General features: G+C 40.5%; 2 protein-coding genes across 5 annotated transcripts in view; both read left to right on the top strand.

Moving 5' to 3' along the window:
• Positions 1-4,222, top strand: part of taf6l (TAF6-like RNA polymerase II, p300/CBP-associated factor (PCAF)-associated factor) — a 7,390-nt gene extending 3,168 nt beyond the window's left edge. For all 4 annotated transcript variants that reach the window (XM_035675397.1, XM_035675394.1, XM_035675393.1 and 1 more), the window contains exons 10-12: positions 1,035-1,163; positions 1,524-2,020; positions 2,108-4,222. In XM_035675397.1, coding sequence (XP_035531290.1) covers positions 1,035-1,163; positions 1,524-2,020; positions 2,108-2,459 — 978 coding nt within the window. In that variant the 3' untranslated portion in view covers positions 2,460-4,222. The remainder of the gene's footprint in view (positions 1-1,034; positions 1,164-1,523; positions 2,021-2,107) is intronic.
• Positions 4,223-4,362: 140 nt separating this feature from the next.
• LOC118338280 (potassium channel subfamily K member 1) lies at positions 4,363-7,740 on the top strand. Its single transcript, XM_035675567.1, has 3 exons — positions 4,363-4,705; positions 5,612-6,007; positions 7,218-7,740. The coding sequence occupies exons 1-3, from the start codon at positions 4,369-4,371 to the stop codon at positions 7,493-7,495; spliced, it is 1,011 nt and encodes a 336-aa protein (XP_035531460.1). The 5' UTR covers positions 4,363-4,368; the 3' UTR covers positions 7,496-7,740.
• Positions 7,741-13,387: the final 5,647 nt, after the last annotated feature.

Raw genomic sequence — 13,387 nt, 5'->3', positions numbered from 1 at the left:
CTGGAAAAGCTGGAAATGTAAAGACTAGTTTTCCAGTCATGGAAATTGATTAAAATGACCAAATTTCCTAGAAATGTTAGAATTTTTAGATCTCCTATGTAAACCTAGGTGTGTTTTCTGTTTGAAACTCGACTGTTGGAAGGACAAGCTGTATAACACTTCAAAGTAGGTTTACCAGATGTAAAGTGGAACTGACAGCAGTGATCTTTTCTGCATCAAGTCTATGTGACATTCTTATATCTCCATGCATATACAGCCTGTTAATGATCACATTTCTTGTTGCTGTGATAAATAGATGCACAGTGATGAACAATTTTTTTTCTAGAAGATTAATTCTCTGTCAAATAAAATAAATTCTACTTTATTTGAACTGTTAGGGTCTGTAGCCAAATGAATGTAGTCAAGTTGCCCAATATTGCAGCTTATATGACTGTTTGTTAGCAACTCCTGGGAAATGTGATGTAAGAAGAGTAGGAAGCCTGAAATTGTCTTTGGCTTCACCACAGTCAACATGGATTACAAATAAGACAACAAGTATGCAATACAGTCCAATAGGTGTATTACAAAAAGTGCCAAATTCCCTCAGAAAATGTTCTACCCAGCTCATGTTATCAGGTGAAAACAAACAACAAACACCAGCATACCTACCAGTAACACTGAGAAAGTGTGTGATTGAGACTTATGACTCCCATTACACAGACAGATTATTGTATCAGTATGTGTGAGACACATTCCCAAATATCATATATTTGTAGATGTTTGTCCTCAAAGTATAGATTTTCACTTTGAATTACTGTCCATTCCTCTATTGTGGGGGAGTCGGGAGGCAGTTTTTACAAGAAGATACACAGGACACAGAATAAATGTTTGCTGAAGGGCCCTGAATGAAACTCAGTTTTTCCTAAAAGTGTAAGTCTAAGTAAAAGTGTAAATGGAAAGGTGTTCTTGTATTAAATATGGCTTTGACTGCTTTGTGCTTCTCTGACCAGAAATGTCTTTGAAGCTGTGAATCCCTAAAACGTTTGTGTTGACAGGCTGTGGAGAGGGTGCTCTTTCCACACCTTCCTGCCTACTGGGCCAACCTCCAGGCTGTGTTGGATGACTACTCTGTGTCCAATGCCCAGGTCAAAGCAGATGGACATAAGGTGTATGGAGCCATCCTGGTCAGTACTGCAGTCCTTACAGTCAGCAACTACAACACTCCTGTTTGGATTTGATTTTTAGGCAAAATCCTCACTGCTAGGTAGTCATCACTTTAGTTTTTGCAAGCACTGACATTTACACCAGTGTTTCTTATAGTATATACAGCATATGCATAGTAAGCATAGCCTGTTCATTATACTACATCATGCTCGTGTGGTTTAAGTTTTATAGGTTTTAAGTACAGTTTAGTTAAATCATTATGCTTTTCTTAGTTTCTCATATATCTAAAATGTTGCAATGTTGGATGTTGATATTAAATGAATTTCCCACATGGCATTGCAGCTGTTTGCAGTCAGTAAGTTCCCCTGTCTGTCCTGCAGGTGGCAGTGGAGCGCCTGCTGAAGATGAAGGCTCTGTCTCTGTCTCAGCCGGCAGAGGGAGGCTCCAGTGGTCAGCCGGGCTCTGTGGCGGGCACTATGGGCTACAGGGTGAGCTCCCCCGGCCTGAGCCCCCCTCCAGAGCCCCTGTCAGAGGCTGCCCTGGGAATCGCCAGCCACCTTCAGGCGGGCGGGGCTGGCTGTCCCTGGGAGGAGTGGACCCCTGTCCCTCTGCCCGCCATGTACTGCGAGCTCTATTCTTTCTTCGGAGACAGCCTGGCCGTCAGGTTCAGTACAGGTCCCGGCTTTGGCAGCTACCCCCCCTGCACCCCGTCCCAGCTCGGGGATGCCAGGAAGGAACCCCCTGGCCTCGCCTCCAACCCTGATACCACCCGAAAGATGCCACAGCTGACTGCCAACCTCAACATCAGCCCCAGGCAGGATGGGAGTCCCCGCACTGATCCACCCCCACCCAGCCTGGCAGCTACCGGACCTGGAAGGTAAACCAGTCTGACCCTCTGTGAAAGCTGAACTGTTGGGTTTGTGTCTGCAGAGCTGAATGTAGCTGACTTCCTTCTCTCCTCCAGGTCCTTGGCTCGCTCCTCCTCCTCCTCTTCCTCCTCCTCTGTGCAGCGCTCCAGATCTTCCTCATCGCGTTCAGGCCAGCGTTCGGCTGGTCTGTCTCGCGACGTTTTCCCCAAAGCCCGCTTCACCTCCCCTCAGACTGGAATCCCGGTGTTCGCCTTTCTCATCGGCGGGCGGCAGATGGGTCGCCGTTGCCAAGGCCGCCGCCCCTTCCAGACCACCTTCGCCCCAACTCCACCTCTTCCTGCCATCCCGCCACGTGCCTACGCTCACAAACTGCCTGTCATCGGCAGGGTGGGCAAACCTGTACGCCGCTGGGCGTGTTCCCATTACTCCCTACATCTGCCGCTCTAGGGAGGAGCTTCAGACTGTAGAGCTACAGACCCATGTTCACATTTTCAGCTTTTATGATATTTCATAGTTCAAGTTGCAAGGATTCAGATTTCTTATCAAGGTGGAGAACAATATTTGGACTGTAGACACTGAGACAACACAAGTCTTTATGGTCAATTCCAACTGATTTAAAGCTGCTATACGTAGTATTTGAAAATGTCTGACTTTGGCACCCTCCAGTGGTGGTATCAAAGAAGACAGTGGTGGACAGCAAAGTCCAGCACCACTCCACCTACGTACACAACCCACTGAAACTGCCCCAGTTTTCACTAGGAGTGATTAATTTTTCTACAAACAAACTTTTTACTACATAAAAACTCAGCATATATGAGCTTTAATATGAAGTGATGCTGGCATGGACCACAACAATAAAATCAGGGTACATGTAGTTTTTTTCATATTTTGGCTTTTGAGCCAGGAGGCAAGTCAATCAAGAAAACATTTTTCACTTTGACATCAGATAGGGCAGCATAATAAATAGATAACTAAATAAATATAATGCAAGCAAAATAAACACATTTGCAAATGTGATAATGGCGTACAGACATGCACTGTGTGAACAGCATGTTTGCGGAGAGACGTTGGTACTAAAAATGCTAATGTTAGCTAGTGTCACCAATAATGGCAGTTTCCTGTATGTGTGCAATGGTGCTGGTGTGCAGCTGGTATACTCTGCATTAAAAACAGTGACACGTAAGAGTACTATTGCATATTTAATTCAGCAAGAAATGGGGCAGTAGTATTTGCACATTGTCACTGAACTTGTGTTTGACTTCAGGTTGTTAGGATCATTATCAAATTAGCCACAGAAGAGAAACTACATAATTATACATTTTGAGTAAAATATTCCTTTATTCCTTTATTCCTTTCTCCATCCACAGCTATGAATGATGCACATCAGAAGGGATTTAGAAGTGGGTATACCCAATGCAGACAGACAATACCCTGCACTACACCACTGCACACGTGTTGTCAAATTGCTTCTGAATGAGAATTATTATATTATTATTAACATTATTATTATGTGTGTTGAAGATGTTTTCTTGATTACATTTATTTGGCCACTGAAACAAGTTGTGAACACAACACTGACCTATTGTCACCTTTTTAAGTTGATATGGTGAATCTGTTAGCATCATTTGGAGTCATGTTCATGTCCACCCAATGAATGGAAGTCCAATATTCACACTGTTGTTGTTGTTTTAGTCTCCTCCAACTCTTTATCTGCTGAATGCTCCACTGTGGCCCCTTTTCCACCAAATTAGTTCTGGTTCTTGACCCAGTTCTGTTTAAGATTCTTAGAACCATGGTGCCATCTAGCAGCCAGTCTGCATTTCCACCAGTTTTGAGTGGAACCACAGTAAGCAGATGCATTATCAACAGAGGGCGCTGTACAATGCACATAGAACTGCAGAATATGACGTGCCAGCTTTTCAGGCTCTGAACCAATTTGCTTTTGGTGAAATGCTCTGAACAGCTCAAAACTAGGTTCTTGAACCGGAATGCAGTCGATTCCCTGTTGGTGGAAAAAGGCCTGTGTGTTCATCAGAGTGTCAGTAACAGGATCCCACACACAAGAGAGACTAGAAATTATGGAGTATGGAGTGATGGGTAGAGTGGTTATTCCTCCCTGACTGAATACCTGCTGAGGACAGTTTATAGGACTGCTGTTTGACATCTTGAACATCTGTTGTTTTCATAGAATAAAAATATCTGTTGTAGTTTTGAAACCTGGCTGGCTTGTATAATTCACAATTGTTTTCTTCTCTGGCTGAGTCCGACCTGCTGTAGCTTTCTAAATATTTAAAGCCTAACTATCCTTCAGTATCTGGTTGCAGTCTGCAGAGAAACAGAGCAGAGAGGACCAACAATGTCCCGGCTCACGTCCTCACTGGCTCTGTTCTGTCAGGTCAACGCGCTCTCCTGCCTGGTCCTCTGCTACTTGCTCTTCGTCGTGCTGGGAGGTGTGGTGTTCATGGCCGTGGAGAAGCCGGTGGAAAGGGAGCTGAGGGCCGAGGTGGAGGAGCTGCTTCGCTCCTTCCTGCAGGAGAACCCGTGTGTGCAGGAGAGCGGGCTGAGGGAGCTGCTGGGGAAGGCTCTGTCCGCTCACCGCAGCGATGTAGCCGTTCTGAAGGCTGACGCTGAGGAGAGGAGCTATGATTTTACATCTTCACTTTATTTTGTCATTGTCACTCTGACCACCATGGGTAAGATGCATTCAATGCAGATATCTTAAACCAGGCTGCAGCTAGTCAATATTTTCATTATTGATCATGATCAATAATAATTTATCAATAATAATTATTGATCTTTTCCCATTTCATTCCATATAATCAACTAAAAATTAGAATCATTGTGTTTTTGTTACCTTACGATGAACAGTTTTAGCTACAGAGGGAGAGGGTCCAGTGTGTAGGGTTTAGTGGCATCCAGCAGTGTACAACACAAGAAACGCCCTAATCTAGAGACAGCATTTGGTTTGTACTTTCTGGGCTACTGTAGAAACATGGTGGTTCAACATGAAACAGAAGAGGATATAAACATCTAATTCTTCGGTAACGAAAACACAATGATTTTTATTTTCAGGTGATCATACACTAATGAAAACATATCTATGGATATTCTATTCCATTTCTGACAGTCATTCAATAATGTTAAACAATGGACCTTTAAGTAAATCTTGCTTATAGTACTCAATATACTACTACTTAAGTTTCAAGGACTGCAGGACTGTTATTAGTGGAGATCTTTCCACAGTATTCCACAGTGGTATTAGATGTAGTCACACTATCATTATTCATTTAATAATGAATTAAGTGTGGATAAGACACACCAATCAGTTTTATTACAATGGAAGTCTGTAGAGTTGTAGATTTAAATAGATCCATTAATCATTTGAGTTTGACTTTTTTTTTTTTTTTAAATCATACCGGTTCTAGCTTCTTAAATGTGAGTGTCTGCTGGTTTTCTCAGCCTACTGGGATAGTAAACTTCATATCTTTAGGTTTTAGACTGTTTGTTGTTACTTTGGGCTCTGGAGCATTGTGGTATAGACTCAACAATGAATCGATCGAGGCCAGAATAGTTCCTGTATTTGTCATACTCCTCCTCAGGTTCAGACTCCTACACCCCCAAATCATATGAGGCCAAGCTCTTCTGCATCTTCTACTGCACCTTGGGGATCCCCCTCACCCTCTTCCTCCTCACCCTCCTCTCCAACATCCTCCTCCCCGTTGTCACACACGCTCCCGTCCACCACCTGTGCACTTACTGGGGTATGCCCTACGCCCGGGCCGCCCTCGTCCACGCCGGCCTCCTCTCTGCACTTGTCATGTCCCTCCTGTTCCTACTCCCCGCCCTTCTGGTCTGCGCTGCAGAGCCAGACTGGAGCTTCCTGGACGCCCTTTTTTTCTGCTTTATTGTCCTGAGCACTGTCGGTCAGGGAGGAGACTCTCTGGGGAGGACCTGGGGCCCAACGGCCAGGGAGACCATAGAACTACTCACCACATGTAAGTAGAAGGATCATGTTTGAGTCGTGCTGCGAGTGTGTAAGAATAATATCTTTATTTATATAGCATCACAACAAAGTTACAGAATGCTTCACAAATAAAGCAAAGAACACATAAAATGGCATAGAAACACATAAAAACAGCACCGAAAAACTTAAACAGGATAAAACAAGAATCAGAGAAGGTGGTGCAATATAAGTATGTTTTGAGCTTTGATTTGAAAGGAGTCACTGACTGCCTCGGGGCTCTTATTTCAAAAGCACTGTCCCCTTTAATGTCCAGCCAAGAGTCTGGAACAGATAAAGGCCCCTGTCAAAGGATCTCAAAGTGTGAGCAGGGTCGTACGGGTATAAAAGATCCGTAATATACTGGAGAGTCAGACCATTTAGGGCCTTGTTAGTAATTAAAATCAATTCTAAAGCATGGAAGCCAGTGTAAAAATGATACATTATATTGATTAAATGTGTTGTTGTGAATTAACTTACATTATAACTGCAACAATATCAGTCTGCAGGGTTCTAAAGTATGTTGCATTAAAAGAGGTTAGACCATATAAACATCTGATGAGACGGTTATAGATCACCATTTTATATAAAGAGGATGTACTTCCATACTTTACAAATCCAGACTGCTAGTGAGAACAAACAGTGGGGTTTATGTCTGACTTTAAAGCTAACTTTAAAAAAATAACTTTTAGTCATATTTGCTGAAACTTTCACTATATCCTGACAGTAGTACCCAAAGTGTCAGCATTTGACGACTAGGGAATGATACTCAACTATCTTTCTCAGCTCTGATTGGTTGTTTTCATTCAGATTATCTGTCTCATGTACTACTGTCGGGATATAGTGAAAGTTTCAGCAAATATGACTAAAAGTTTTTTTTTTTTTTTTTTTAAAGTTACCACGTGCAGCTTTAAGCTGTATATCACAATATTATTATTTCAAATGATGATGTGTAAGGTGTCAGTAACCCGTTAGTTTTTTCATTTTTATTCCATTTTTCATTTTTTTTTAATGGATTGTTTTCATAGCAACTATTTTGACATGAAATAGTAGGGTAAACACCGGTATTACCAATAATAATAATTAAGGTTTGGTTTCATTTAGTGTGGCAGAGCCTTTGTAGTGAACCAATGTGCACAATAGGAGCACCTTGACCCTGTTTGTTGAATAGAACAGAACAATAATGCATCTTTCTCTCTGCACAGGTTACCTACTGGTGGGCCTGGTGGTGATCATTACCTTAAAGGATACTGTCCTGCAAGTTCCCCAGGTCTGCGCGGTGATGAGGCTTTTCTCTGGTCCGCAGTACACTGAGCTGGAAGGCGTCTATCTCAACGAACTGACGATGAGTGATGACAACACTGAGGAAGAGCCCCAGTACTCCCAGTCCATCTGTACCGTCTCCTCCACTCCATTAGAGCTGTTGTCAGGTCGGCCCGCTGACCCCCACCCACGCAGAACCTCTACTCCCGAAACCACCTGACCTTTACAACTGGAAACTGTTCACACCCCTTTAGCTTCTGACATTAAGGTGTTTCAGTATTCAAATACACTACGTCCAATTTGATCAAATTCTGTGGAGTCATATATGCGCCACCAGCCAAGTGAATTGAAATGATTCGCTCTGAATTTAAATGTAAAGCTTAACTGAATTATTTCTCATGTTAATATCCATGTTTAGCTTTCCAACAACATACTGCAGACTGAGGTGGTCAGTTTTTAGGAATATTCAACCACCATCTACTGAAGCGGACCAGTACTCGATGGTAATGCTGATTTTTGTCCACATGAGTAACCCTTACCTTCTCATTGTAAGGTTACCCACCCACGGTCTGGTGAGCAGACCGTACACAACATGACTGTAATAGTGCTGCAGGGGCTTCCTCGCGATTCAAACATTAGATTCTATCGCTCCTAGAAAACAGAAAATAATAAACATAGGAAAACTAGCACCGTTGGTATAAACCACCAAAACTCCACCAATTCAAACAAGAAACAAGGAAAATTGGCGCGCTTCGGAATTCGAATTCGAAATTATTAGTGTCCGCTTGATTTTGGCAAAAAAATGGATCTTAAAGAATTATAGAAAGGCCCTCCGTAATGCCAGGAGGAGCCTATTTTACTCAAGCCCACTTAATAGGAGAAAAATAAGAAAAACCCTAGGTTCCTCTTCAGCACTGTAGGGCCAGGGCTTGACAGGAGAGTCACACAAGCTCTATTGAGCCACCATATCCCCCATAAATTTAAGTAGGCAATGGACTTCATGAACTTTCTTTTTATAATAAAATTATTACTATTAAGAGAGAAAATTTGTCCACCCAAATACCCCTTAATAAAGAGTGGAGGCTCTCCAAAGATAAAGAAACTTTAACTAATGCAACCATCAGATAATATTTAGAATTTTTTTCTGTATTCAAGTCTCATTCCAGTTTAACTCATTAATTTCTTCATCAAAGCCATCAACCTGTCTATTAGACCCCATCCCAAAATAGGCTTGCTTAAAAGAAGTCGTTAACCTTAATTGGCACTTTACTTACTAAAGAATATGACTAATCTTGGTTATATCAGGATATGTAGCACAGTCCTTTAAAAGTAGCTGTAATTAAACCCTCTTTAAAAAGCCCACTCTCGACCCAGGGGTTTTAGCATTAGTATTTAACTATTAGACCCATTCTAACATCCCTTCTCTCTTAGAATTCTAGAAATTAAATAGTCGGCAAACAGGAGTTAATTTTATTTGAGGATTTTCAAGTCAGGAATTTCATTCATTCAACAGCACAATTGCTTCTGACAATGGGACTTGTCTCTGTACTTGTATTATTTAGATCTTAGTGCTGCAATTTGACACCATTGGAACCATAAATTCTTTTACAGAGACTTGAGCATCAAAATTGGCATTAAAGGAACCGCACTAAGCTGGTTTAGGTTCCTAATTATACAGATCGTTCACCAGGTTGTTACATGTTTAAGATGAATGTCAATAAATACTACATAATCAATGGGAGTTCCACAAGTTCTACTTGGACCAAATGCCATTTACTTTTATATATGCTCCCTTTAGGCAAAACACTATTTGAGGGAAAATCCAAACTCCATAACCCTTCCCCATGCTATGGCAAGATGATGCGCAAGTTAATAATTCTATCGATCAAGCCCGATTGAAATTTAATTCAATTAAATCTAAATTTTTTACAAAATTTCAATTCAAATTCAATTCAATTTATTTGTTATAGCCGCCAATTCTAAACAGGGAAGTTACTTTTTTCAAGTGGACAACCTTTTTCCAAATTAGAGCAGTCCTAGGGGGAACCCGAATTTCCTTTTAAACATTTTAACAGGGACCCCAAAAAAACCAGTACCACCAATGAGGGCAAGGCCACTTGGCGGGACAGGCAAGAAAAAAAACGGCCTTTTAACGGCAGAAAACCTTCAGACAGACCTTGGCTCTAGTATCTTAAGACTATCGGGGGGATTTTCCCATTGGTGCACTGACTCCTCTCTGTTCCTCTGCTCTTCTCTTTCTTAAACTCATTTCCATGTCCCATAATGCATTGTTTACTAACTTCCCACTTCTTCCCGGGTTCTTTGTTGCTTTATCCGTCTGCAGTCTCAAGGGATCCTGGAGGAGCCTCTTGCCCCATGGTCCTTGCCTTGGAACTTTAACATTGCTAAAATTTCATGATTAATAATTTTTTTACCTATTATTAAGATTATTAAGTTATTAATTATTGCCTAACAGTTACTGTTGGTCGCTACTTCGCCTGTCCCCTCAAATTCGTTGCTTGCTGACAATCGTCCATTTGTTATTTTTTCAGTGATCGGTTCATCGATCATTTACTATTAATTTGTAAACGTTAAATAGTCCCCCCCCAACTGGTCAAGGCAGATGACCAACCACCTAGAGGCGAAAGATCTGTCCTAGGGTTTCTGCCTGTTAAAAAAGGCAGTTTTGCAGTTTCTTGCCCCCGTCGGCCAAGTGCTGCTCAAGGTGGTTATGTTGGGTCTTCGTTAAATGTTAAAAAGGATTTTTCGGTCTAAGCCTGCTCTATTTGAAAAGTGTCCTGAGATAACTTCTGTTATGAATTTGCGCTATTACAAATAAAATTGTGAAATTGAAAAACTGAGTCACCCCGTTGGTGAAATTTTTTTTCTGAGGGGTATTATGAAAAAAGCGTAAAATAATGTGTAAAAATAACTTTTTTATGCTTCAAATTGCCCCAAAACCCTCCTTAGTAAGTTCAATGTTTGTTCTGGTAAAACCCTGCCTATTGCCAATGCTAGTGAAAAACAGCTTAATACTAAGACAACACTGAAAATAGCCTTAAGGAATGAGGAAAAACACTCAAAAAAGAATTCTGGTTTAAGGACTGAAGTATTGAGAGTTCAGAAAACTCCCACAAGTTCACATGGTGACAAACTTTATAGACCTCACGACAAATTCCACAAAAAAAAGAGACAAAAACCCCAGGAACTTGTACTGTAAAAAAAACCACCCAAATGGACTTTCTGGTTGACTCACCTTTTGGCCTCAAATAAAAAAAATTTAAATACTTACTATAACTTACATTCCCACTGAAAACCCTAAGGGTGTTATTTAATAAGAGTTTCACAAATCAATTCATTTCCCCTGATCCTGATTTAACTAACAGTATTAATTCCCAGAAAGTTAACACTTAATTTCCAGATCCACTTTGTTAGAACCAATCTGATAGCATCCAGTCAGGTTGCAGGAAAGAACCATGAAGAACTAATGTTACGTTACTGAGCACCAGTTGGAATAAATTATACAAAGATCATTTAGTTTGTGTATATGTGGTGGTCATACATTTGGTAAAGAGCACATTGGGACTTGAATGCAAAGGCTTTACTGTGTCAGCTGCTGATGAGATGAACATGAACACACTTTTCAAATCAACCTCCTCCAACCTGTAACAATATAACTTAAGATAAAACCAGATACATTGTTTGCTCATTGTCTCTATGGCTTTATATCATGAGCGCAGAGGGAGAATGAAAGTGAAAATATATCACATTAGACTGAATGTCTGTGATTTTGTTAGATAGTTTACAGATACAGTAGTTTTGGGAAATTTGCCTTCGGACAGACTTTTAGATGTATTTGTATAATCATGATCCCATAGGGATCCAGGAATTGAGCGAAACTATAAAGTTTCATAACCCCTGTATGGTGATACGTATCATATGAAGAGATTTTTGCCAATACACAGCCCTATTCATAGGGGAACTTCCTCTTAAAGGTAGGGTTGCGTGACTTTTTTGAGAAAGCAGGGGAGGGTTTTTTATTTTTTCTTCTCATTGAAAATGTCTTTTATTTCAGCCTCATTGTAGTATAATAGTTACATAAATAGCTACATCAGGAAGAAAACTTTCACTTTCCACATACAGAGGACAACAGCTGTCTGGATAATTCACACTACCTTTTGTACTTTTGTGGCATTTTGACTGGTAACGCATGCAACCTAGCACTGACACCTTTTTCACTGTGTCTCTGGTGTTTTATTTCTTCCTGTTAGCCATTGAAAAGGCCTTAAAAAGTTTTTTAATTGAAGTTGCTTAAACAAACAGGTAGCAGGAATGAGACTGACCACAAGGTGTCGTAACTAACTAATGTACAGCTGCAGTCCAGGTCTGAGGGAAGAGGTTGTTTTCCACGTTTGTGCCACGCCACAACAGTGGTTCCCAACCTTTCTGCTCTTAAAGAGCAGAAAGGTTGGGAGGTTTCTCTATCGTTGAGTAAACTGATTTCCCATGCGTTACACATTAATGGGTGCCGTCTTCTGGTTATCATGTTTACATTTAAATCTCCAGATTGACCTCTCACTAATTAGTCAATGCAATAACTGCAGGAGGTTTGTGTAAAATTAGCTTTCCTCATATTTTTTTTTACAATTCTCTGTCTGTATTATATATATTTTTTAACAATCATACATACTTAACAGGCTTCTTTTTTAAAGTCAGTGTTTTCGTCTCCCTGTTGCGTCACCATTGTTCTATTAGCTCTTTGCTTGTTTAAATTACTTTTCTACAGCAGGACAAGCCTATTTATCAGAGAGTGAACGCTCTGTGAATACAGCTTGTGTTCAGGTCTTTACCGTCTTTTTACTTAAGATAAATAAGATAGACTTTATTGATCTCACACTGTTGAAATTCACTCGCTACAGCAGCTCCAGATACAACACAACACAATAGAAATAAAAAATACACATTAAATAAAAATAGAATAGAAAAATCCAAGATCTAATAGAAAAAACAGAATAAGATTAACATGTACACTATATACAGCTTTTTATATACAGATGTGGTTGATAAGGAACATTGCACAGGTCACAGCAGGAGGTAGTGGCATGGTGTAGAAATAAATATAACTGCACAGGGTTAGGCTATGAATAAAGAGTACAGGTATAATGATAATTTGTTTTTATGAATTTTTTTACGTATATATATCCAAGTTTTCTTATACCCCTTTAAAACAATAAGGCCTTGCCACCTCCTGTGTAGCTTTGGCAAGCCCTATGGGTGTCCAGACTCCCAGGTTCGCAACCAGTGCTCTACAGTACGTTGGTGTTAATTTGGTTAAAGATCAGGTTAAAGCTCCTGAATGACTTGTCTCACTGGCAGTAGCTTCATGAGCCTCAGTGTGGTGTGTATAGATAAGAAGGGTGTGGAATATATCTCTGCACATCTGGAGCCTCACACTGTTTGTCCAACCAACAACTCACTGACGGTGCATCAACACAAGCAGTCAGGTTGCAAACAAACGCCCAGGTTCTATCACACATTTTGTTGGAAGAGAATATGAAAGCTATACTTGCTGTAGTCGTCTGTTCAAACATTACCTTTGCAAAGAGGAGATAATTAGCACATTTCAGCTCTGCTAGTTTTCTTTTTTTTCAGTCAGTAACTTTAGTGAGTACAGTGTTCTCAACTTGATGTTGGTAATAGAGCTGAATCCTTCTTTAAAACAGACACTCCTCCTAAAAAAAGAATCAATATCGATGCAAGCAGAACCAGAGTAAGGTTAAGTAAAGTAAGTAAAAACTTATTTATATAGCACCTTTTGACACAGAGATCCAAAGTGCTTTACCAAACAACAATAAATAAACATAACAACACACAAAAAACAACAACATAAATGGCATTGAAAACAAAAAAGGAAGATGGTAAATTAAAAAAGAGACACGACAGATGAAAAAACAAACCAAGGATTATCTATAATAAGGCCTGCCTGGTTAGAGGGGTGGGTTTTGAGCAGAGATATTGCCTTTTTTATCCCACACTTCTTCTTTCACTACCCATAATGCAACTTGACTGTTGGGAGATGTGGGTATGCTATGCTAGTAGCAGCTAGTAGCCT

The sequence above is a fragment of the Morone saxatilis genome, unplaced genomic scaffold, assembly GCF_004916995.1.
Source record: "Morone saxatilis isolate NCDOM2014 unplaced genomic scaffold, NCSU_SB_2.0 Contig4, whole genome shotgun sequence".
Lineage (NCBI taxonomy): Eukaryota > Metazoa > Chordata > Actinopteri > Moronidae > Morone > Morone saxatilis.
This window is presented reverse-complemented; position numbering and strand designations above follow the sequence as displayed.